The sequence below is a fragment of the Melanerpes formicivorus genome, unplaced genomic scaffold (assembly GCF_026170545.1).
Source record: "Melanerpes formicivorus ecotype bairdi unplaced genomic scaffold, bMelFor1.0.p_v2 SCAF_126, whole genome shotgun sequence".
In the NCBI taxonomy this organism is placed as follows: Eukaryota; Metazoa; Chordata; class Aves; order Piciformes; family Picidae; genus Melanerpes; species Melanerpes formicivorus.
Genome location: NW_027142478.1, coordinates 1,027,806 through 1,050,166, shown reverse-complemented (window position 1 = coordinate 1,050,166; position 22,361 = coordinate 1,027,806). Strand labels below are relative to the sequence as shown.

At 51.6% G+C, this 22,361-nt stretch overlaps 2 protein-coding genes across 2 annotated transcripts; both read left to right on the top strand.

Moving 5' to 3' along the window:
* Positions 1–516: 516 nt before the first annotated feature.
* Positions 517–1,419, top strand: LOC137456484 (olfactory receptor 14J1-like; the record flags this gene model as incomplete). The annotated part of the gene is made up of 1 exon (XM_068167950.1): positions 517–1,419. A coding segment is annotated over exon 1 (903 nt), but the record flags the coding sequence as incomplete, so codon positions are not given.
* Positions 1,420–17,637: 16,218 nt separating this feature from the next.
* On the top strand, positions 17,638–18,570 carry LOC137456517 (olfactory receptor 14A16-like). Its single transcript, XM_068167982.1, has one exon. It carries the CDS (start codon positions 17,638–17,640, stop codon positions 18,568–18,570), a length of 933 nt encoding a protein of 310 aa, XP_068024083.1.
* The last annotated feature ends 3,791 nt before the right edge of the window (positions 18,571–22,361 follow it).

The window sequence follows — 22,361 nt, the reverse complement described above, 5'->3', positions numbered from 1 at the left end:
TTCACTCCTCTTTTCTCTCTTGGAACAGGGCATAGGGGTTAGGGGCTTAGGAACAGCTTCCCTGGTCTCTGAGCAGAGGGGTTTTGTGTTGTTTGGTAATTGTAAATTCCTGTCTAATATTGTCACTCCTGTATGTTTTGTACCTGTTCATTGCATTCCATTGCAGAGTGTAGCTCTTGCTTGTCAATACAGCTTCATTTGCTTCTAACTGAGCTGCTCTGGCAAAGATAATGCTGGGTGGAAATTTCAACCCACCACAATGGGACTCTTGCTCCCTGGGACTGCGCTGTTGGTCACTTTTTCTTCTGACACCAGAGGAATCTTCATGGCAATTCTGGGTCCCTGATGCATACGAGGCTGTGATGAACTCTGCCATGGGTTGTTAGTGAAGGGACTGAGCTGATCCATTCCTCATGCAGCTCAGGGACAGGGGTTACAATGAGGCTGAGAGAAGTGTGCCCTAACTTGTCACTGCCTTTCCTTCCTTGGACAGGTCTCCAGGGCCACAGGCAGCAGATGGCCAACAGCAGCTCCATCACCCACTTCCTCCTCCTGCCATTCACAGGCACAAGGCAGCTGCAGCTCCTGCACTTCTGCCTCTTCCTGGCCATCTACCTGGCTGCCCTGCTGGGCAATGGCCTCATCATCACCACCATAGCCTGGGACCACCACCTCCACACCCCCATGTACTTCTTCCTCCTGAATCTCGCCCTCCTTGACCTGGCTGCCATCTCCACCACTGTTTCAAAATCCATGGACAATTCCTTGAGGGACACCAGGGACATCTCCTATGCAGGATGTGTTCTCCAGGTCTTCTTTTTCATATTCCTAATGTCAGCAGAGTTTTCTCTCCTCACCACCATGTCCTACGATCGCTATGTTGCCATCTGCAGACCCCTGCACTATGAGACCCTCCTGGGCACCAGAGTTTGTCTCCACCTGGCAGCAGCTACCTGGGTTTGTGGGGCTCTCAATGCTCTGCTGCACACAGCCAATACATTTTCCCTGCCCCTCTGCCAGGGCAATGCTCTGCACCAGTTCTTCTGTGAAGTCCCTCAGATCCTCAAGCTCTCCTGCTCCACATCCTACCTCAGGGAAGTTTGGCTTATTTTGGTCAGTGTCTGTTTAATCTTTGTCTGTTTTGTGTTGATTGTGGTGTCCTATGTGCAGATCTTCAGGGCAGTGCTGAGGACCCCCTCTCAGCAGGGACGCCACAAAGCCTTTGCAACCTGCCTGCCTCACCTGGCTGTCGTCTCCCTGGTTACAAGCACTGGCTCCTTTGCAAACCTGAAGCCCTCCTCCATCTCCTCTCCATCCCTGGATCTGGTGCTTTCGGTCATGTACTCAGTGGTGCCTCCAGCAGTGAACCCTCTCATCTACAGCCTGAGGAACCAGGAGCTGAAGGCTGCCCTGAGCAAACTGATCCCTGGATGCTTTCAGAAGCAATAAACTCTTTGTCATCTCCTGCAGAGCAGTTCTGATGTCACTCAGTGCAGGCCCAGCCTGGCTGCTGGAGTTCTGGCTGCTGCTGGTTGTGTTCCCCTTGTGAGAATGTTGCTCCCACACAAATGTCTTTCTTCAGACCATTTCTGGTTCAGTGTTGTCCTGTCTGCTGTGACTCAGAGGCTACAGACAGGAGGAGCTGTGCTCCCTTTATGTTCAACACAATAAAGGACCCTGCAGGGAGTTGTTCCTCTGAGTTCCTTCTTCCAAGGCTTCTGTGGAGCTGCAGGGCAGTGCCTGTGTGCGGAGGTGGAGGGGCAGAGTCCCAGCACAGCAGCAGTGCCAGGGAGCCCCAGAGCTTGGGCTATCCTCAGCTGCTCTTTCTCGCCTTCCACCCTCTCTCATTAGCCTCTGTGCTGGGGCACAGTCTGAGTGCTCTGGCAGCTTGGGCACCTTGGGATCCTGATCCCCTTCCTGTAGAGACTCAGCCCTTTAACTCCTCGAAGTACACATCCTCATCCCAGTAAGAGCTGGACTATATTGACCTCTTCCTCTGAAGTCAAGGTCCCATCCCAGTACAGAATGTGTGCCCTGGCTCCCTTCTGTAAGGAAAATTTCTCTTGATTTAGAAGTTCCTGTTCACAATGGAGACAGAGGAGTTTAGTAAAGCTTTATCTGAATAAAGGGAGAGTCCACAGGACAATCCCTGGTGGGGTCTCTGAAGTTGCTGGGAGTCGCAGCTCCCCTTTTATCCTGAATCCCTGGATGCAAATTACCTCTCCCTTTGCCCAATGGCTCAGGTGCTCAAGCTGTACAGTCTTTCCTGAACTGCCTACTGCATGGCCCCCCTCACATGCAACTCCCCCATTACATACATCCTATGTTCATTTAAATTAGGTTCTTCGTGGCTCTGGGTGGAGAAGTAAATTGTTAGTAGTCTGTTAAGCTTGTGCTCTGGTCTGAAAGTTGAGGAGTTTAGGCTGTGTTCAGTGTTCTGACAGCCTCCCACTGATTTACCATGATGAGTAAGACAAGGGTGCCTTGCAGAAGCTCCTTTGTTGTTTATGCACATAGATAAGGGGAACTGTCTGGTTCCCCCCTTCCTCTTCCTACCTTCTTCAGACAACTATTCCTTTGTAAAGACACTGATTACTTTTAATCCCATCATTTCTCTGTGACAGCTACACCTATTCCAGTACAAACTGCACACCTTCATGTCCTCTCAGTATGGTCTAGGCCCTGTCCCAGTCCAAACAGGGTCACTTCAATCCCTCCAAGTACACATTAGGCCTTGTCCCAATAAAATTTGGAAGCCCTTATCCCCTCCCAGTGCAGACTGGACTCCACTCCCTTGCATCCCTTGGGCCCCTTCCCAGTCCCAGTTGCACCCATCCCATCACAAACTGGATATGCTGATCCCAGTGCAGTGCTGGAGTGCTCCCAGTACAAATGAGATCCCATTGCTGTCTCCCAGTACAGTCTGAGTCACATCCCAGTACAAAGTCTATCCCCTGGAAGCCCTGATTCCATCCCAGTACAGACCAGAACACATCTCTGTGTGCACTGATACCCTGATGCCATCCCACTTCAGACTGGGGCCCCCTCCAGGTACAAACTGAATCTCTTTGATGTCTCCCAGTACAGATTTGGCCTCATTCCAGTACAAGATGAACCCCCTGGTCCCCTCCCAGGACAGACATCCCAGGAATCATCTGATTCCATCCCAGTATACACCGGGTCCAATTCCAGTGCAAAGTGAATTCCCTGATCCCCTCCCAGTACCTACTGCATCCCTCCCTGTGTTAACTGTATCCTGACTCCAACCCAGTAGAGACTGCTCCCCCTGCCCATTATAAACTGCATCCCTGATCCCATCCCATTATAACTGAAGACCTGTCCCAGGAACTGGATCCAATGGCATCCCCCACTGCAGACTGGGGAACATCCCAGTCCAAGCTGCATCTCCAGATTTCCTCCCAGTACAGACATAGGCTCATCCTGGAGCAGAGTGGAATTCCTTCCCCCCTCCCAGTGCAAAACAGAGAACAACCTCAAACTTCTTTCCTGAGCTCTGACCTCCCTGCTCTGCACTCCTCCACCCCTGACTGATTCTGCTTGGCCCCTGGCACAGGACAGGGACTGGGAGCTCCCAGAGCAGCCTCATGGACTTGGAAGAGAAGCAGGAGGTGAACTGTGGCTGAGCAGCCCACGGACACCAGGTGGAGATGGTTGGCAATGCCATGGGCAGCTCACTGTGCCTCAGGATCCCCTGCACAGCAGCAGCCACAAGCCTGGGCAGGGGCTGGGAGGTCACTGCTGGCTCAACAGCTGATAAGGCAGCAGCAGGAAGAGGGCAGGAAAGGGACTGGGAGGTCACTTCTTGCTGCAGTAACTGAGAGGGCAGCCCCTGACTCTTGCCTGGCCACTGTGCTTTGGCCTCCCAGCTGCCAGATTTCCCAGCAGGCCAGCAGAAAGCAGGTGGTGGGCAAGGAACTTGTGTGACTCAATATCCCTGAGCACCTGGTAGCCCCTGCAGGAAGAGCCTTGGAGCTGGGTTGTCACTTCCTTGCCACCTGAGGGCCTGAGGGGACAGCAGCAGGGACAGGGCTTGGCTGTGGCTGCTGGAGAATCTGAAAGGCAGCAGCAGGGACCTGCCTTGGAAGACCCTGGAGAGGTTTCTTGTGCCTGCTCAGCTGCCAGGCAACAAGCAGGCTGAGGCCTTGGACCAGCATTGGGACATCAGGGATGGCTGAGAAGCTCCTAGGGCAGGAGGAGCCACATGGCCATGAGGTGAGTGTGAGGTCACTGCAAACTCCAATCCCTTTGTGTCATTGGCCAGCAGCAAGCCCAGGGCTGGGCTGGGGACTGTGCCATCCCTTGTGCCTGCCAAGCTGAGAGGAAGCAGCAGGGAGGTGCCTTGGCTGTTGCTTTGCAGCTGGAGGTTCTGCTTTGTGCCCAGGCAGAAAGGACTCTGGCAGGGACCATTGCCAATGGCCTGGGCTGGAGCAGAGCCTGAGCAGAGTGCAGAAGGCCAAGTGCAGCTGGGCTGTGGTAGGAGGAGTGTGGCCACCCAGACACAGAGGTTGTCCTCCCCATGCACTCAGCACTGCTGTGGCCACATCTGGATTCTTAGTGTCTGGCTTTGGGACTTCTGCTCTGAAGGACTTTTGAAGAGTCTGAGAAGCTTCAGAGGATATCTGCAAGGACTGGAGTGGAGAGCCTGAGGGACTGGGGCTTCTCTAACCTGGTGAAGTCCCAGTTCAGGGCACTACAGATGCAGTGTGCACCTGATTGAAATCTGGTGATGATGGAGCATCTGGTGGTAGTGGGAAGGGAAGAAAACCTCCATAGAGTGCAAATTTCAGGGTTCAGAGTGGAGGTGAGGACAAAGAAAAGTCACTCAGAGGGGATCCTTATAGTCCAAGAGGCCCTGGCTTTGTGTTTCAAGAAATGGCCATGGAGAATAGAGACAGAGCAGGGAGGGTACAGAAATGTCATGGTGAGAGCTGCTAGGAAAGCAAGATGGGTGTCAGGAACATGAAGGGAAAGAGCTGCAGGCATGGGGCAGTGTAGCACCACCTGCAAGGCTGAAGACTCAACAGGACTGAGGTCTTTCTCCTCTTGTCTATGGCTGTTGGCTCTGCCACCAAGGCCAGGAAGGTGAAACTTAAGCTTGAGACTCTCTGCATCTGACTGCCCAGGCTCTGTGGTCAGGGATTGGCCTTTCTGCTGCAGAAACCAAAGCCAGTGTTGGGGACAGTGTAGGACAACCTGTGGTGGGGATGGCAATGGGCACTGGCAAGGCTGGAAGTCATCAAGAGAACCCAAGGCTTTGCCTTCCTCACTGTGGCAATCATCCACCACCAAGGGCTTTGAGGAGACTTCCTAAGGTACCAGGGGGTCCTCCGTGCTTCCTTAAACACCCCCAGGAAGGCTGGGGACTGTCATCCCCTTGTCCTTCACTCAGCATCACAAACCCCACATCACACAGCACCTGAGGAGCCCTGACCCATACACGAGGGACAGGATCTGCCTGCCCAGGCACTGTGGTCAGGGCTTGGACTTTCTGCTCCATAAACCAAACCCAGAGTTTGCTCTCCTGCACTTTGCCTTTGTCTGTTGCAATCATGGCCTCCACTGAGCTGCTCTAAGGAGCCCTTGGGAGGCTTTGTTGGTAATGCCCCTCAGTGGGGCCAATCAGTGCTTCAAGGCACTTTGTGTTTTCCTTCTGACTTCTGAAGAAGTTTCTTCAGCCTTCTCTCAGTACCTGAGGTTCCTGCAATGAGTCCCAAGTGCCCTAAGGAGATGTTTGTGTCTCTGCAATCTTCTTCAGGATTTCAAAGTGCACCTCACAAAGCTCAATTATTTTATGCCAAAGATAAAATATTTTACTCCATTTCAGTTTAGCTCAGAGATGATAATTCCCCAAGTGACACTGACCCAGGCTGTCTCAGCAGGACATCTGCACTTGCAGGAACATCTGTCCTTCAGGGCTCACATTGAGTGGACAACTTTGCTCCTCACCCTCCCCAACCTTCCCATTGCTGTCACTGCCCACCTGGGGCTTACAAGGTGATTCAGCAGAATGTGTTCTAATCCAAGAGCCTCTGAATGACAGAGTGGATAAGGACAAGGCTGACCCTGACTGACTGCAAGGGATCCTGAATTCAAATCTATTTCTGTGGCTGTGCCTGGAGAGAAGCACCAAGCACACAGACACAGGGACAGAGCTGGCTGGGTTCAGTGCAAGATAGAAACCTTGACCCTGGTGATGGCAAAGGTGTCTGTCCAAAGACACAGAGAAGTGGAGAGGTGGCTGGCAGAGGGTGCCCTGGAGTTCAATTTCCTTCTGCTGGAGCTCAGGGCAAACACTCACAAAGCGTCAACATTCTCAGAGGATGAGACCTGAGCCTGGAGAAGTCTGACTTGGTGCTGGCCCTTGGTGCAGGTTGTGCCTGAGAGATGTCTGAGTGGGGGAGATGCTGGACACAGCTGCTGTGATCCAGGAGAGCTCCAAGGCTCTGGCTTTAGGGTCACTGTTTTTAGAGGTGGAGATCATTGACTTTCATCAGGTGTTTCTCTGATCTGGAGAACCTTGGATGCTGAATCATCCTGGGATCTTTTGCCACTTGCACAGACCCTGAAGTTTTTTGCTTTCAGAGTTTTCTATCAGCTCCCTGTTGGCTGTGATCCAAGCACAGATGCACTGAGCTGGCAGGAGCTGACCAACCCCCAAGCCATAGGGAGAGCAGTGCAAGGCTGGGAGAGCAAGGGTGCAGCACACCAAGGACACCTCTCAGGGCTCTATTTCTGTCTGTCCTGATCCATCCCTGGCTTACCCTGGGCTAGCTCATGGCCTAGGAAAGGGGGGAGGGGGAATCCCATCAGGTCTTGAGTAGGTTTCCAGTGACAGGGGGACTGTGCCACCACAATCTGCTCTGTGGCTTGAGTGCATTTCTCTCAGCCAGAGTGGCTGTGTGGTTGCCTCTTGTCTCTGTGCCTCTCAACAGAGAATGTCATCATCCAATCAGAATGGGAAGGAAATTTGGTGGTTTCTTAGCCTCCAAAGTCTTCTGCAATGTCATTCAGTGACACAAAGCACCCAGGAAACACTGATGATGGGAAGTGTCTGCAGCAGTGTGACTTGCTTGGTCATCCTCCTAACTCTGACTACAAACCTATGGGGATCAGCAAGCACAGAGCAGAGCAGGCAGGAAAATCACAGTGGCTGTGACAGCAGGGGCAGTGTCCCAGCTGCTGCTGGACACCACCCAAACAGCACTTCCCACCAGCAGTGTTCTCCACTCCTCTTGATTACTTTTAGCACTCAATGGATTTGTTCAGTGTCAGGGTGGACTCTGGGCAGAGTCTTTTGTCCTGCTTCTCCTGATTGTTGTAACAGGCTGATGAAATCAGGGTGCTGGAGGAGTTGTTGGATTGCAGTGAAATTCTTTCCAATGGGTGTAGGCTGTAGCTAACCATACAACATGTGAGCAAAGACACATCCTGGTGAGGAGGTATTGGCACAGAGAATTTCCAATCACAGCCAATGATTACAGAGACATCACACAGACAGAAACTGAACTGATTGCTGTGGTGGTGTTCCAGAACTGTGACAAATATTGTGGTGCAGGCCCAGCTGGTTGCAGCACCATGAGCTGAGATACAAACTAACAGAGCAGTTGAGAGCAGGACCAGAGCTGCAAGGGGAACCAAGGGGCCCAGACCTGCAGAGCCTGAGGCTCTTTCTTCAGGCATAGGTGAATGTTACAATTCCCCTTTCCCACAGCCTATCCCCACTCAGTTCCCTGTTGCATCTGGATTTGAACAGGGGCTCTTCTCCCCGCTTGCCTTTCCCATCTGCTTCAAGGATGCAGCACTTGGCTCTTTTTCACTCCCATCCTTTCTCACATGGTTTGGTTGCACATCTCATCACCTCCAGGGCCTCACACAGACATGAAGGTCATCTCAACATTTCATTACCATTCCCTTTTTGGGTTCTTATAGATTGATTCAATTGGAAACTATGTCATTGATCAACATGGATCTACAGACTGCAGCCCAGGCTCTGGTTGTCTCTCTGGGCTGCAAGTGCTCACTGCTGGCACCTGTTGAGCTTCTCATCCACCAGCTCCCCCAAGGCCTTTTCTTCATGGCTGCTCTCAAGCCAGTCCCTGCCCAGCCTATATCAGGATCCATGTACATGGTCTCTGTGCACAGTGTCCTGTGGGGTGCATGGGGATTGGTTTTAGGACTGTCCATGGAACCCCAGATACAAAACCTATTTATGGGTTTGGTCATGGTGATGTTACACCAACAACCTGAATTTGGTTAGGCTGTTGTGTTACAACCTTTGTGCTCTGGGTTGGTAAAATTTCATTTCATTTGGTTCCTGGTGAGTAGATCCATTGACTCCCTGCATCCAGTCTGTATTTTCTCTTCTGCCGTGGATTGCAGTTGAGCCACCTGAGGAGAGCTGCCCCAGCCCCAGTCAGCTTTGCTGTACCTTTCATTTCCATGGAAAACAAGAGAGAGCTTAGCCTGCCTTGTTCTGTGGTGTTTCAGCACTTCCAGTGGATCCAAGCAGCACCTGGTCTCCAGGAGCTTTTGCTTGGGCCATGGTGAGTGTCCTTACTGCAAGGAGGAGGAAGAGAGGAATGGGCAAGTGGTGTACATCGTACACAGAGTTGCCACTGGTGTCTCCCCAGCTGATCCATGCAGTGAGGACAGAGTCTGCTCTCATCACTGGCTTGGTCACAAATCCAAACCACAGCACCAGAGGAGATGCTGTGAATATTAACTCCATCAAGGCCAAAACCAGGATGATCTCCCCCTCACTCCATACCCTTATGTGGTGGAGGCACATTATGCCCAGAATTATGCCCAGATATTGAAACCTGTCCCAGCACATGGACAAGTTCCCCCTCCTTTCATGAGGGACACAATATCTGAGGTGGCTGTCAAGGTCCGGAGACATTAAATGCCTCAGTCCGGAGACACAGTTCTTTTAAATATTCCCGTGTTGTGAAATTAGAGGCACAAAGGAGGCCAAAGTATCAACAGCTAGACTATTTATTAGATAAATAAAGTGGACATAAGAAGGGGAGAGGGAGAAAAGAGAGAGGGAGAGAGAGAAGAGAGAGAGAAGAGGAAAGGAATTATATTACCACACCCCTCATCCCCCCCAAGACAGTTAAAGTCTGTGGAGGAAAGGTGCTGCAGGAGATGTTGGGTTTGTAGAGAAACGGTGCTGAGGCTTTGCTGGGCAGCCTGGGTCTGTAGAGAAAGGGTGCTGAGGCTTTGGCTGGAGCTGTGGTCCTCAGGGCAGCTTCTTTTCTCCGGAGCAGCATTGTCCCGGCTTTCTCTTCTCAGCGGCCTGGCCCGTCTCCTGTGTTTTCCTTCATCTCCGTTTTTCTCCCCATTTTTCTCCTCTGTTTCTCTCTACAAACCAGTAGTTGCTCCAGTCTTTTATACAGTTTTTAGTCCTTAGGTATGTATTCAAATATTCATTTCCCCGGAAATCTTTCTGTGTATTGCTGTGTGTTTGGGCAAGATTTTTGGATGGAGGGGGGGGAATCTCCGTCTCCCCCATCTCCATTCAGACAATCCCCCCACATTCCTTCACCCTGCCCAGGGTACTTGATGGGTGGAGATTGTCTTGCCCTGAAGGCATGAATGGCTGGGTCATTGTTGTAGGCCAGCTGTGGCCCAGCGAGCAATGTTATCTTTGCACCTTCCAAGAGTCCTTAGTAGCTCTGCCCAATACATATTGTCTGGGCAAACAGCAAGTGATTTTATCTTTGTTGAGTACACCGAGAGAGACAAACTTATTAGTCTCTCACAGTGGCACAGACCCCTGCACACACCCATGGCACGAGATGCTGGTGCTGATGCCAAGCATGGCATAATTCTACCTTCATGCTTCCTATAGGCTGCAGCTGGTTGTTTACAAGAGGGCCCATTGGCCACATCCAGCCTCCAGAAACCTATCAGTATTACCCCAGCTTGTAAATATGTTGCCCTAGTTCACTGTGTTCTCTCTCCTTGCTCGAGACTGAGCTCATGCCATAGCCTCTGCCATTGAGCTCATTGCTATTAAATCTTCTATCTCCTATATAGAAGCAAACTAGTGGCCTCTGCATGACAAGGTGAAGCCAGCATCCAGGCAGGCCCTGAGCCTCATCCCTGAGAGTATCTCCTCAGGAGGGACCTTCACTGAGCCTGATAAGCTGCAGCATTGCATTGCCAGCCTCACTGGTCGGAAGAGCCCAACGTGCCTTCAAGAGGACTGCACCCCCGAGGGTAAGATCTGCCCAGCTGCCAGGGAAGGGACTTAGCTGAGTCCAGCAGTGCAAGCATCTGCCTCAGCCTGAAGCAGCAGACTGACAAGAGGCACAACCCTGTGTGTCAGCTCAGAGAGCAGGAGCAGTGTCAGCCTCATGCCTGTGTAACCCTGCTGTCGCAGGATAGGAGTCACTACTTCTGCCACTCTGTGCCCTGTGAACCTCAGGGAAACGCAGAACATTGTCTGTGCCTGTGCTCCAAAGCTGAAACCACTCTGACAAGGGTCCCACTGCTCCTTTGAGCCAAGCAAAGGGGAAGCTGCTGCTTCATGCACCTGTGCCTCTTCCCCAGGGCCATCCATGCCAGCCCTGAAGCCCATTGCTACCAGGCTGACCCCTGCCAGGTCGAGCCCTGTCTGCCATCGTGACGGATCAGAAACCTCCAAGCCTGCCTACCAGGAACTGTGGCCCTGCCCTGCTGTGCAGGCTGACTCTGTGAGGGCTGACCCCATCCCAGGACCTGCCCTACCGGCCTTGCCGGGCTGACCCTGCAGTACTACTCCCTGACATCCAGAGGGAGCCACCCAAGTCCTGGGAAGGGAACCTGCTTAACAGCTAGCCTAAGGGTCCATGCCCTCTCTGCTGCCACAGAAGGGAGAAGGTTCCACCCACTGTCACTGTCTGGACCAGCCAGGAGTCAGCAGTCTGCCAGAACCTAACCTTGCTACAAACAAAGGACACAGAGTACCTTCCACCTGCTTTGTGCTCACTAACAGATCAAAGCACCCAGGTCTAGGAGGATAATCTTTCCAGTCCAATCCTCTGATATACAATGTAATATCTCTGTATATACTTAGCAGTCACCAGAGTCCTGTCACATCGGCACCTGGTGGACAAGCAGTGGAATTGCATCCTGTGTTATATAAATAGAAAATGATTCGTAAATATTCTCACAGTATCACAGTATCACTTAGGTTGGAAAGGACCTCGAGGATCATCGAGTCCAACCTATCAACACAGACCCCATGACTAGACCATGGCACCAAGTGCCACATCCAATCTCCTCTTAAACGCCTCCAGGGACGGTGACTCAACCACCTCCCTGGGCAACCCCTTCCAATGACGAATGACTCACTTGGTGAAGAACTTCCTCCTCACCTTGAGCCTAAACCTCCCCTGGCGCAGCTTGAGACTGTGTCCCCTTGTTTTGGTGCTGGTTGCCTGGGAGAAGAGACCAACCCCTTCCTGGTTACAACCACCCCTCAGGTAGTTGCAGAGGGCAATGAGGTCACCCCTGAGCCTCCTCTTCTCCAGGCTAAACAATCCCAGCTCCCTCAGCCTCTCCTCATAGGGCTTGTGTTCAAGGCCTCTCCCCAGCCTTGTTGCCCTTCTCTGGACACGCTCAAGTGTTTCAATGTCCTTCTTAAACTGAGGGGCCCAGAACTGGACACAGGACTCAAGGTGCAGCCTAACCAGTGCAGAGTACAAGGGCACAATGACTTCCCTGCTCCTGCTGGCCACACTATTCCTAATGCAGGCCAGGATGCCATTGGCCCTCCTGGCCACCTGGGCACACTGCTGGCTCATATTCAGGCGGCTGTCGATCAGCACCCCCAGGTCTCTCTCTGTTTGGCAGCTCTCAGCCACTCTGACCCCAGCCTGTAGCTCTGCATGGGATTGCCGTAGCCAAAGTGCAGCACTCAGCACTTGGCCTTGTTGAATGCCATCCCATTGGACTCTGCCCATCTGTCCAGTCTGTTGAGGTCCCTCTGCAGAGCCCTTCTACCCTCTAACTGACTAACATCTGCCCCTAACTTGGTGTCATCTGCAAACTTGCTGATGACTGACTCGACCCCCTCATCCAGATCATCAATGAAGATGTTGAAGAGGATGGGGCCCAGCATTGATCCCTGGGGGACACCACTGGTGACTGGCCGCCACCTGGATGTGGCACCGTTCACTACCACTCTCTGGGCCCTGCCCTCCAGCCAATTCCTAACCCAGCACAGAGTGTAGTGGTCCAAGCCACGGGCTGACAGCTTAGCCAGCAGTTTGCTGTGGGGGACGGTGTCAAAGGCCTTGGTGAAGTCCAAGTAGACCACATCCACAGGCCTCCCCATGTCCACCAGTTCTCTCAGTACCTGTGGGTGTATCCCGTCGGGTCCCATGGACTTGAACACTTTCAGGTTCTTCAGGTGATCACGAACCTGATCTGCACTTACAGTGGGCAGTTCTTCCTCCCCATCCCTGGCATTGTCTTCCATAACATCAGGAGTGTGGCTAGAGGCCCTTGCAGTGAAGACTGAGGTAAAGAAGTTATTGAGTACCTCAGCCTTTTCCTCACCACTTGTGACCATGTCACCAGTTTCCTTTCTGAGGGGGCCCACACCTTCCCTAGGCTTCTTCTTCCCATTAATATACCTGTAGAAGTTCTTAGTGTTCCCTTTAATCTCCCTGGCTAGATTCAATTCAAACTCTGCTTTGGCTTTCCTAATCAGGACTCTTACTGCTCGGGCAGCTTCCTTATCTCCCCCCTGTTCTACCTGTCCTTCTCTCCACTTCCTGTAGAGTTTCCTTTTAAGTAATAGTGTGTCCAGTAGCTCCTTGCTCATCCAGGCAGGCCTCCTAGCATTCTTACTTGCTTTTCTCTTTGTTGGTATACAGAGCTCCTGGACACAGAGGAGGTGGTCCTTGAATACTGACCAGCTGTCCTGGGTCCCTCTTCCCTCCAGGGCTTTGTCCCACAACACTTGTTCTGTGATAAGAGAAAATTGATTGAGATTGTTGTGTGATAAGAGAAAATGTTCATATGGATTTATATGTTATCTCACCAGTTTGCTGAAATTTTAAACACTTAGAGGGAAAATCAATATTCATTATAACAGAACATGCATTCTCATTGTAGGCTGAAAACAAAACCAAACAAATAAATAACAAAAAAAAAGGGGGGGAAGAGAGAATACCCCATAGCAAAAAAAGTGTTTTTGTGGTACCAACAAGAGATAGTTAGCTCATGTCAACACCTAGAAACATCAACTTTGCAAAGTGCTGCAACCCTCTCACCACAAGACAGCACAAACACAGCACAACTGTCATGAAAATGACAATCAGCAAACCTGCCTAGCACTGACCTCAACGACTGTCATGATAATCCAAGATGTCAACAGAAAGCATCTAACTTATAACTGAGTGTCGTGACTGCTTAACAGTTGTGTGAGCATGAAGAGATCAGCATTACTAGGATGAGCAAAAACACATTATTCTGTGTAATTTTATATTGGGCAATGCAATGAAGCTCTTTTGCTCTTGCTGCTTGCCTGCAAGTTTTCTGTCTGTGAAGCTAGAGCCTGGCCAGATCTACCTTTACAGATTAAAGAAATCTTGCTACCATTAAACAATTCATGATTTTTGACCATCCTAGAGAAAATAAAGATGCAACATAATCCTAAAGCAGATCGCAAAAGACAGTGCTAAGGATTGCATTTGTGCCTCAATCTCTGTGTGCAATGCGTTCAGGCATAATCAAGTCTTCTCTGTCAATAAGAGGAGTGAAATGTAAAGATCGGAACTGTTAAGATCTAAGTTCTTCTTTACAATATTTGTTATCTCTGACCATGTATTATGCCAACTCTGCAGAGCATTGTAACTAGTTCAGCTTAAGCTTTGCGCCTTGTATGGGTTACATTAGTCTGTTAGACATGCTGCGCTACAGGACTTTTGCTTTTGCTATATAGCTTAGCTTTACCTTGCTTGCTTCTGTGTATACAAAGAGCATCTTGTAAGGGATGGGAACCAATCCCATGACCAGATTGCTCACAAAAACAAAAAGGGGGATTTGGGGAAATGGTAGCAATAAGTGGTGTGAGCAGTCTGGCAGTGTAGGCTTAGAGACTGACATGGTGGTAGGCCATGCTCAGCAGAAGTGCAGAAGTAGCTAGCAGTGTAGCAAGAGTGCTGTGCCTGCAGCATGTAACTAAAGCAGGGCACTGGTAGCTATAAACACAGAGTCATCTGGGAATAACAGGACACACACCAGCATCAACAGCCTCGCGTGTTATTAGTTGTTTGGCCAATAATCTATAACAGTACGAAGTGTGGTCACTCGTGGGGAGCCAATGAAGCTATGCCAACGATGCTCTCCGAGTCTATATAAGCTGGAGAAGCTCCCTTAATAAACGAACAATACTTGATCATATTGGTCATCCATATTGACTCCATTCTCTGTCACCAACAGCCAACTATTAAATATTAATAACAGCCATAACAGGACTCCTTCCCAGTACAGATTGTGCCCACCTGCAGCCTTCCAACCACTCATCTCTGTCTCATCCCCACGCAACCTATATCCCCTTTCCCATTTCTGGACAGACTGGGCCCCACCCCAGTAAAAACTCTCTGCCTGTTCTTTGGACCTGGACTTTCTGTTGTGTCTCATCCCCAGTCAGAAAGGCAACACAGCATCTGGAAGGAAGCATTCCAAATACCCTGGGATAGAGCAGACCCTGCACACAGGGAAGAAGGCCAACTGCAGCTGGGCTGTGGCAGGAGGACTGTGGCCACCCAGACACAGGAGTAGTCCTCCCCCAGACTCCTCACTGTTGTGGCCACATCTGTATGCTTGGTGTCTAGGTGTGGGATTCTGCAGTTTGACAGGGAAGGGAGGAACTTCAGAGACTACAGAGGAGATCTGCCAGGATGGGGATTGACATCTCAGTGGAGAGGCTGACGGACCTGGGTTGCTTCAGCCTGCTGAATGGAGGCTCAGGGCACTGCCATAGCAGTGTGCACATGGCTGAAGAGTCATTTCAGAGAGGATGGAGCTCTTCTGGGGAGTGGGAAGAGACCAAAAGCTTCACAAAGTGCAGCTTGAAAGGTTCAGAGTGGAGATGAGGCCAAAGAAATGTCCCTCAAAGGGCAGAGCTGCTATGCATGAGGCCATCCAGAGGTGTCAGGAAATGGCAGGCAGAGCTGAGAAGGCTCAGGGAAGGGATGTAAATAGCAGGGGCAGAGCTGGATGGGGAAGCAGGATTGGTGTCAGCAGCCTGAAGAGAAAGAGCTGCAGGCATGGGACAGTGCAGGACAGGCTGCAGTAGTGATGGCCAAGGGCTCTGGCAAGGCTGAGAGGCTCAACAGGACCAAGTTCTTTGTGCCCTTGGATCTGGCAGTTGCCTCTACCACCAAGACCTGTGAGGAGAAACTTGGCTTTGAGACTTTGAGGTTGTTCTATTGCTAGGGCAGTGGTCAGGGCTTGGCCTTTCTACTTCCTAGAGCAAAGTAAAGTTTTCTCCCTTGTACTTTGCCTTTGTCTCCCTGCAATCCTGGCCTCTAACAAGCTGCTCTAACGAGTCCCTGGGGAGCCTTTGTCAGTAACAAGCCTCAGTGAGGCCAATCAGTGCTTCAAGGTACTTTGGAGTTTGCTTCTGACTTGGACTTGTTGAGAGGCTTCTTGGCAGTGCCTTGGCAGAGTCTCCTGGCAGTACCTAAGGATGATGTAATCAGCCCCAAAGACTCCATGGGGCTCATTAAATACTGCTGAACCTCTAATTATTGCCAAGGTTTCTGCAGCTAATTGGAGAGGTTTTTATTGCACAAAGTATCTGATGAAAAGTACTTTTAAAGGTACATTTCCTTCCTTTTCAGCAGGAGTTGTCTCTCTGCAAGCAAATCACAGCAAAACCTGACAAGGTCCTACCCTGCTCACTGCATACCCTCACTCCCCACTGCCCCCAGCAGAGCCCTGAGCCCTGAAGTGAGGGACAGGATCTGCCTTGCCAGTGGCTGAGGGTCAGGGCTTGGCCCTTTGGATCAGTGGAACCCTTCCAGGTTTCCTCAGCAGCAGAGCCACCTTTAGCTGCTTGTCCTGACCTGTCAGCACTGCCTCAGTTCTCTACTCTCACCACAGCCTGGAGATGCTTTAGTGCCTCCAGTGATACTTCCCTTGCACCCACTGTCTTGCTCTAACCAGACCCTGGGGACCCTTTCCCAGTATGCTTCACTGGGACCCAATAACAGCAGAAGAAACTTCAGAGTTTGAAACCAACTTTGACTTCTGCAGAGGTTACATCAGCTTTTCAGTCTCTGAGGTTGAAGGACTTGGCACCAAAGGCACCAGAGGGCTCCTTTAAATGCCTTGGTCTGGTCCTGTGCTGCTGAGCTGGGCCAGGCTCCTGGGCTGGAAGGTGCTGCTGGCAAGCAGGCAGAGCTGCAGAGAGACAGCTCTGGCCAGGAGCAGCTCCTCTGCACAGCACAGCAGGGCTGAGGACACTGCCAGAGGATATCAGGGAGATGAGGAAGGCAGAGAGAGCTTCAAGGTGTCCAGGTCTGGGAGGATGCTGAGAGCTCACTGGAGGAGAAGTCACTGCAGTCACAGACTTGCTAAGTCTGTGGGTGCAGGACCCTGCAGCTGTAGCTCCTGGAGGCATCTCCATCTCGGCAGCTGACGCTCAGCTGAAGGCTCCTGGAGTGTGCACACAGAAGGAGGAGCAAAGCCCTTCAGTTCCATCCTGTGAGCAGCAGTGAGCAGAGCTGGGGAAGGAGAAGGCTTCACCCCCAGCCCCTCTGCCTTTCTCTCTTCCCTTCACTGTCTCTGCAGCACTGCAGGCCTGCTCCCTCTTTCTCCACCTCTCCATGGGTGTGGTGTTTTTAGGCAATGCCTTTAAAACTTAGTTACAGATTTTGAGCAGAAAAGTAGAAACAAAATAAATAGATCACTCTTGGGTGTGAAAAGGAAAAGAAAAGATTATTCTAAGCAAATTCATTGGATAAATATCTGGAATCAGAGGAGCTGTACCATAACAATTCTCTCTCTTCTCTTCTGATCTCAGCTATTTTGCTTCGCTGGGGAGAGATCACCTGCTTTGGCTGGCCTTGGCTAAGTCTAAACCACTGCGTTTTTTCTCTCTTCACTCCTCCTTTCTCTCTTGGAACAGGGGGATAGGAAACAGTGGAACAGGTGCCCTGGTCTCTGACCAGAGGGGTGTCATGTCATTTGCTAATTGTAAAGCCCTTTCTAATATTGTCACTCCTGTATGTTTTGTACCTGTTCATTGTATTCCATTGTAGAGTGTAGCTCTTGCTTGTCAATACAGCTTCATTTGCTGCTAACTGAGCTGCTCTGGCAAAGCTAAGAATGGGGAAATTTTCAACCCACCACAATGGGAATCTTGTTCCCTGGGATTTGGCTGTTGGCCACTTTCTATTCTGACACCAGAAGAATCTTTGGGGCAATTCTGGGCCTCTGCTGCATTTGAAGCTGTGATAAACTCTGCCATGGGTTGGTAGTGATGTGACTCAGCTGATCCATTCCTCATGCAGCTCAGGGAGGGAGGTTACAATGAGGCTGAGAGAAGTGTGCCCTAACTTGTCACTGCCTTTCCCTTCTTGGACAGGTCTCCATGGACAGAGGCAGCAGATGGCCAACAGCAGCTCCATCACCCACTTCCTCCTCCTGCCATTCTCAGGCACAAGGCAGCTGCAGCTCCTGCACTTCTGCCTCTTCCTGGCCATCTACCTGGCTGCCCTGCTGGGCAATGGCCTCATCATCACCACCATAGCCTGGGACCACCACCTCCACACCCCCATGTACTTCTTCCTCCTCAACCTCGCCCTCCTTGACCTGGGTGCCATCTCCACCACTGTCCCCAAATCCATGGACAATTCCCTGAGGGACACCAGGGATATCACCTATGCAGGATGTGTTCTCCAGGTCTTCTTTTTCATATTCCTAATGTCAGCAGAGTTTTCTCTCCTCACCACCATGTCCTACGATCGCTATGTTGCCATCTGCAGACCCCTGCACTATGAGACCCTCCTGGGCAGCAGAGTTTGTGTCCACCTGGCGGCAGCTGTCTGGGTTTGTGGGGCTCTTAATGCTCTGCTGCACACAGCCAATACATTTTCCCTACCCCTCTGCCAGGGGAATGCTCTGCACCAGTTCTTCTGTGAAGTCCCTCAGATCCTCAAGCTCTCCTGCTCCACATCCTACCTCAGGGAGGTTTGGCTTATTTTGGTCAGTGTCTGTTTATTATTTCTCTGTTTTGTGTTGATTGTGGTGTCCTATGTGCAGATCTTCAGGGCAGTGCTGAGGATCCCCTCTCAGCAGGGACGCCACAAAGCCTTTGCCACCTGCCTCCCTCACCTGGCTGTCGTCTCCCTGTTTCTCAGCACTGGCATCTTTGCAAACCTGAAGCCTTCCTCCATCTCCCCCCCATCCCTGGATCTGGTGCTTTCGGTCATGTACTCAGTGGTGCCTCCAGCAGTGAACCCTCTCATCTACAGCCTGAGGAACCAGGAGCTCAAGGCTGCCCTGAGCAAACTGATCACTGGATGGTTTCAGAAGCAATAAACTCCTTGTCTTCTCCTGCAGAGCAGTTCTGATGTCACTCAGTGCAGGCCCAGCCTGGCTGCTGGAGTTCTGGCTGCTATTGGTGCTGTTCCCCTTGTGAGAGTGTCTCTCCCACACAAATGTCTTTCTTCAGACCATTTCTGGTTCAGTGTTGTCCTGTCTTCTGTGACCCAAGAACTGCAGACATGAGGAGCTGTGCTCCCTTTGTGTTCAGTACAATAAAGGACCCTGCAGGGAGTTGTTTCTCTGAGTTCCTTCCTGCAAGGTTTCTGTGGAGCTGCAGGGCAGTGCCTGTGTGCAGAGGTGGAGGGGCAGAGTCCCAGCACAGCAGCAGTGCCAGGGAGCCTCAGCACTTGGGCTGTCCTCAGCTGCTCTTTCTTCCCTTCCACCCTCTCCTGCTGAGCCTCTGTGTTGCGGCAAGGCCTGAGTGCTCTGGCAGCTTGGGCACCTTGGGATCCTGACACCCTTCCTGTAGAGACTCAGCCCTTTAAGCCCTCCCAGTACACACATGTCCTCATTCCAGGAAAATTTGGACCATATTGACCTCTTCCTCTGCAGTTTGGGTCCCATCCCAGTACAGATTGTGTGCCCAGGCTCCCTTCTGTAAGGAAAAATTCTCTTGATTTAGATGTTCCTGTTCACAATGGAGACAGAGGAGTTTAGTAAAGCTTTATTTGAATAAAGGGAGAGTCTACAGGGCAATTCCTGGTGGGGTCTCTCAAGTTGCTGGGAGTCACAGCTCCCTTTTTATCCTGAATCCCTGGATGCAAATTTCCCTCTGCCTTTCCCCACTGGCTCAGGTGCTCAGGCTTTACAGTCTTTCCTGAACTGCCTACTGCATGACCCCCCTCACATGCAACTCTCCCCCCATTACATACATCCTATGTTCATTTAAATTATGTCCTTCATGACTCTGGGTGGAGAAGTTAACAGTTAGTAGTCTGTTAAGCTTGTGCTCTGATCTGAAAGTTGAGGAGTTTAGGCTGTGTTCAGCATCCTGTCAGCCTCTGACAGCCTCCCACTGATTTACCATGATAAGTAAGACAAGGGTGCCTTGCAGAAGCTCCTTTGTTGTTTATGCACATAGGTAAGGGGAACTGTCTGGTTCCCCCCTTCCTCTTCCTACCTTCTTCAGACAACTATTCCTTTGTAAAGACACTGATTACTTTTAATCCCATCATTTCTCTGTGACAGCTACACCTATTCCAGTACAAACTGCACACCTTCATGTCCTCTCAGTACAGTCTAGGCCCTGTCCCAGTCCAAAGAGGGTCACTTCAATCCCTCCAAGTACACATTAGGCCTTGTCCTAATAAAATTTGGAAGCCCTTATCCCCTCCCAGTGCAGAGTGGACTCCATTCCCTTGCATCCCTTGGGCCCCTTTCCAGTCCCAGTTGCACCCATTCCATCACAAACTGGATATGCTGATCCCAGTGCAGCTCTGGCCTGATCCTGGTACAAATGAGATCCCATTGCTGTCTCCCAGTACAGTCTGAGTCCCATCCCAGTACAAAGTCTATCCCCTGGAAGCCCTGATTCCATCCCAGTACAAACCAGGACACATCTCTGTGTACACTGATACCCTGATGCCATCCCACTTCAGACTGGGGCCCCCTCCAGGTACAAACTGAATCTCTTTGATGTCTCCCAGTACAGACTGGGCCTCATTCCAGTACAAGCTGAACCCCCTGGTCCCCTCCCAGGACAGACATGGCCTCCTTCCAGCACAAACTGGATCATCTGATTCCATCCCAGTATACACTGGGTCCCATTCCAGGGCAAAGTGAATTCCCTGATCCCCTTCCAGTACCTACTGCATCCCTCCCTGTGTTAACTGTATCCTGACTCCAACCCAGTAGAGACTGCTCCCCCTGCCCATTATAAACTGCATCCCTGATCCCATCCCATTATAACTGAAGACCTGCCCCAGGAACTGGATCCAATGTCATCCCCCAATGCTGAATGGAGACCATCCCAGTGCAAAGTGGTTCTCCAGATTTCCTCCCAGTACAGACATGGGCTCATCCTGGAGCAGACTGGAATCCCTTCCCCCCTCCCAGTGCAAAACAGAGAACAACCTCAAACTTCTTTCCTGAGCTCTGACCTCTCTGCTCTGCACTCCTCCACCCCTGACTGATTCTGCTTGGCCCCTGGCACAGGACAGGGGATGGGAGCTCCCAGAGCAGCCTGGAAGAGAAGCAGGAGGTGAACTGTGGCTGAGCAGCTCACAGATACAATGTGGAGATGGTAGGCAATGCCATGGGCAGCTCAGCTGTGCCTCAGCATCTCCTGCACAGCAGCAGCCACAAGACTGGGCAGGGGCTGGGAGGTCACTGCTGGCTTAGCAGCTGATAGGGCAGCAGCAGGAAGAGGGCAGGAAAGGGACTGGGAGGTCACTTCTTGCTGCAGCAGCTGAGAGGGCAGCCCCTGGCTCCTGCCTGGCCTCTGTGCTTTTGGACTCCCAGCTGCCAGAGTCCCCAGCAGGCCAGCAGAAAGCAGGTGGTGGGCAAGGAACTTGTGTGACTCCCTAACCCTGAGCACCTGGTGGCCCCTGCAGGAAGAGCTTTGGAGCTGGGTTGTCACCTCCCTGCCACCTGAGGGCCCGAGGGTACAGCAGCAGGGACAGGGCTTGGCTGTGGCTGCTGGAGAAGCTGAAAGGCAGCAGCAGGGACCTGCCTTGGAAGGCCCTGGAGAGGTTTCTTGTGGCTGCCCAGCTGCCAGGCCACAAGCAGGCTGAGGCCTTGGGCCAGCATTGGGACCTCAGGGATGGCTGAGAAGCTCCTAGGGCAGGAGGAGCCACATGGCCAGGAGGTGAATGTGAGGTCACTGCAAACTCCAATCCCTTTGTGTCATTGGCCAGCAGCAGGCCCAGGACTGGGCTGGGGACTGTGCCAACCCTTGTGCCTGCCAAGCTGAGAGGCAGCAGCAGGGAGGTGCCTTGGCTGTTGCTTTGCAGCTGGAGGTTCTGCTCTGACCCCAGGCACAAAGGCCTCTGGCAGGGACCATTCCCAATGTCCTGGGATGGAGCAGTGCCTGAGCAGAGTGAAGAAGGCCAAGTGCAGCTGGGCTCTGGTTGGAGGAGTGTGATCAGCCAGGCACAGGGGTTGCCCTCCCCTGCACTCAGTACTGCTGTGGCCATGTCTGGATTCTTAATGTGTGGTTTGGGACCTCCTGCTCTGAAGGACTTTTGAAGAGCCTGAGAAGCTTCAGAAGATATCTGCAAGGACTGGGATGGAGAGCCTGAGGGACTGGGGCTTCTGTAACCTGCTCAAGTCCTAGTTCAGGGCACTACAGATGCAGTGTGCACCTGCTTGAAATCTGGGGATGATGCAGCTTCTGATGGTTGTGGGAAGGGAAGACAACCTCCATAGAGTGCAAATATTAGGGTTCAGAGTTGTACTGGGTTGAGGCAGCCCCCTTCCCCACCCCTGGCAACAATAAACACTCAGACAAACGGATTGCAAAAGTGATGGAAAGTTTAAATAGAAAGCAGTGAACTTTTACAGAAAAGCAAAAGCACAGTGATAAAGAAAGATCCCAAAGCAGACCCAGAGAGATCCCATCCCCACCTGAGGGTACACCCGAGACCCCCAGGGCTCTTCTTCCCCCTCCCACTGCTAGGCTAGTCTCAGCTGGCCAGATCTGAGACTGCCCATCCCCCCGTGGCCTTGGGCCTAGCCAGGCCCAAAGCCAGGAGACATCTCCCCCAGTTACCAGCTGACGGAGGAGGAAGAAAAGAGAAAGTGCTAGACTCCGCACTGGATCTTATAGTGGTGCAAAGGATTGTGGT

What these genes read in the sequence shown, in the direction of transcription:
- LOC137456517 (XM_068167982.1), top strand. Translation starts at nt 17,638, where the DNA reads ATGGCCAACAGCAGCTCCATCACCCACTTCCTCCTCCTGCCATTCTCA.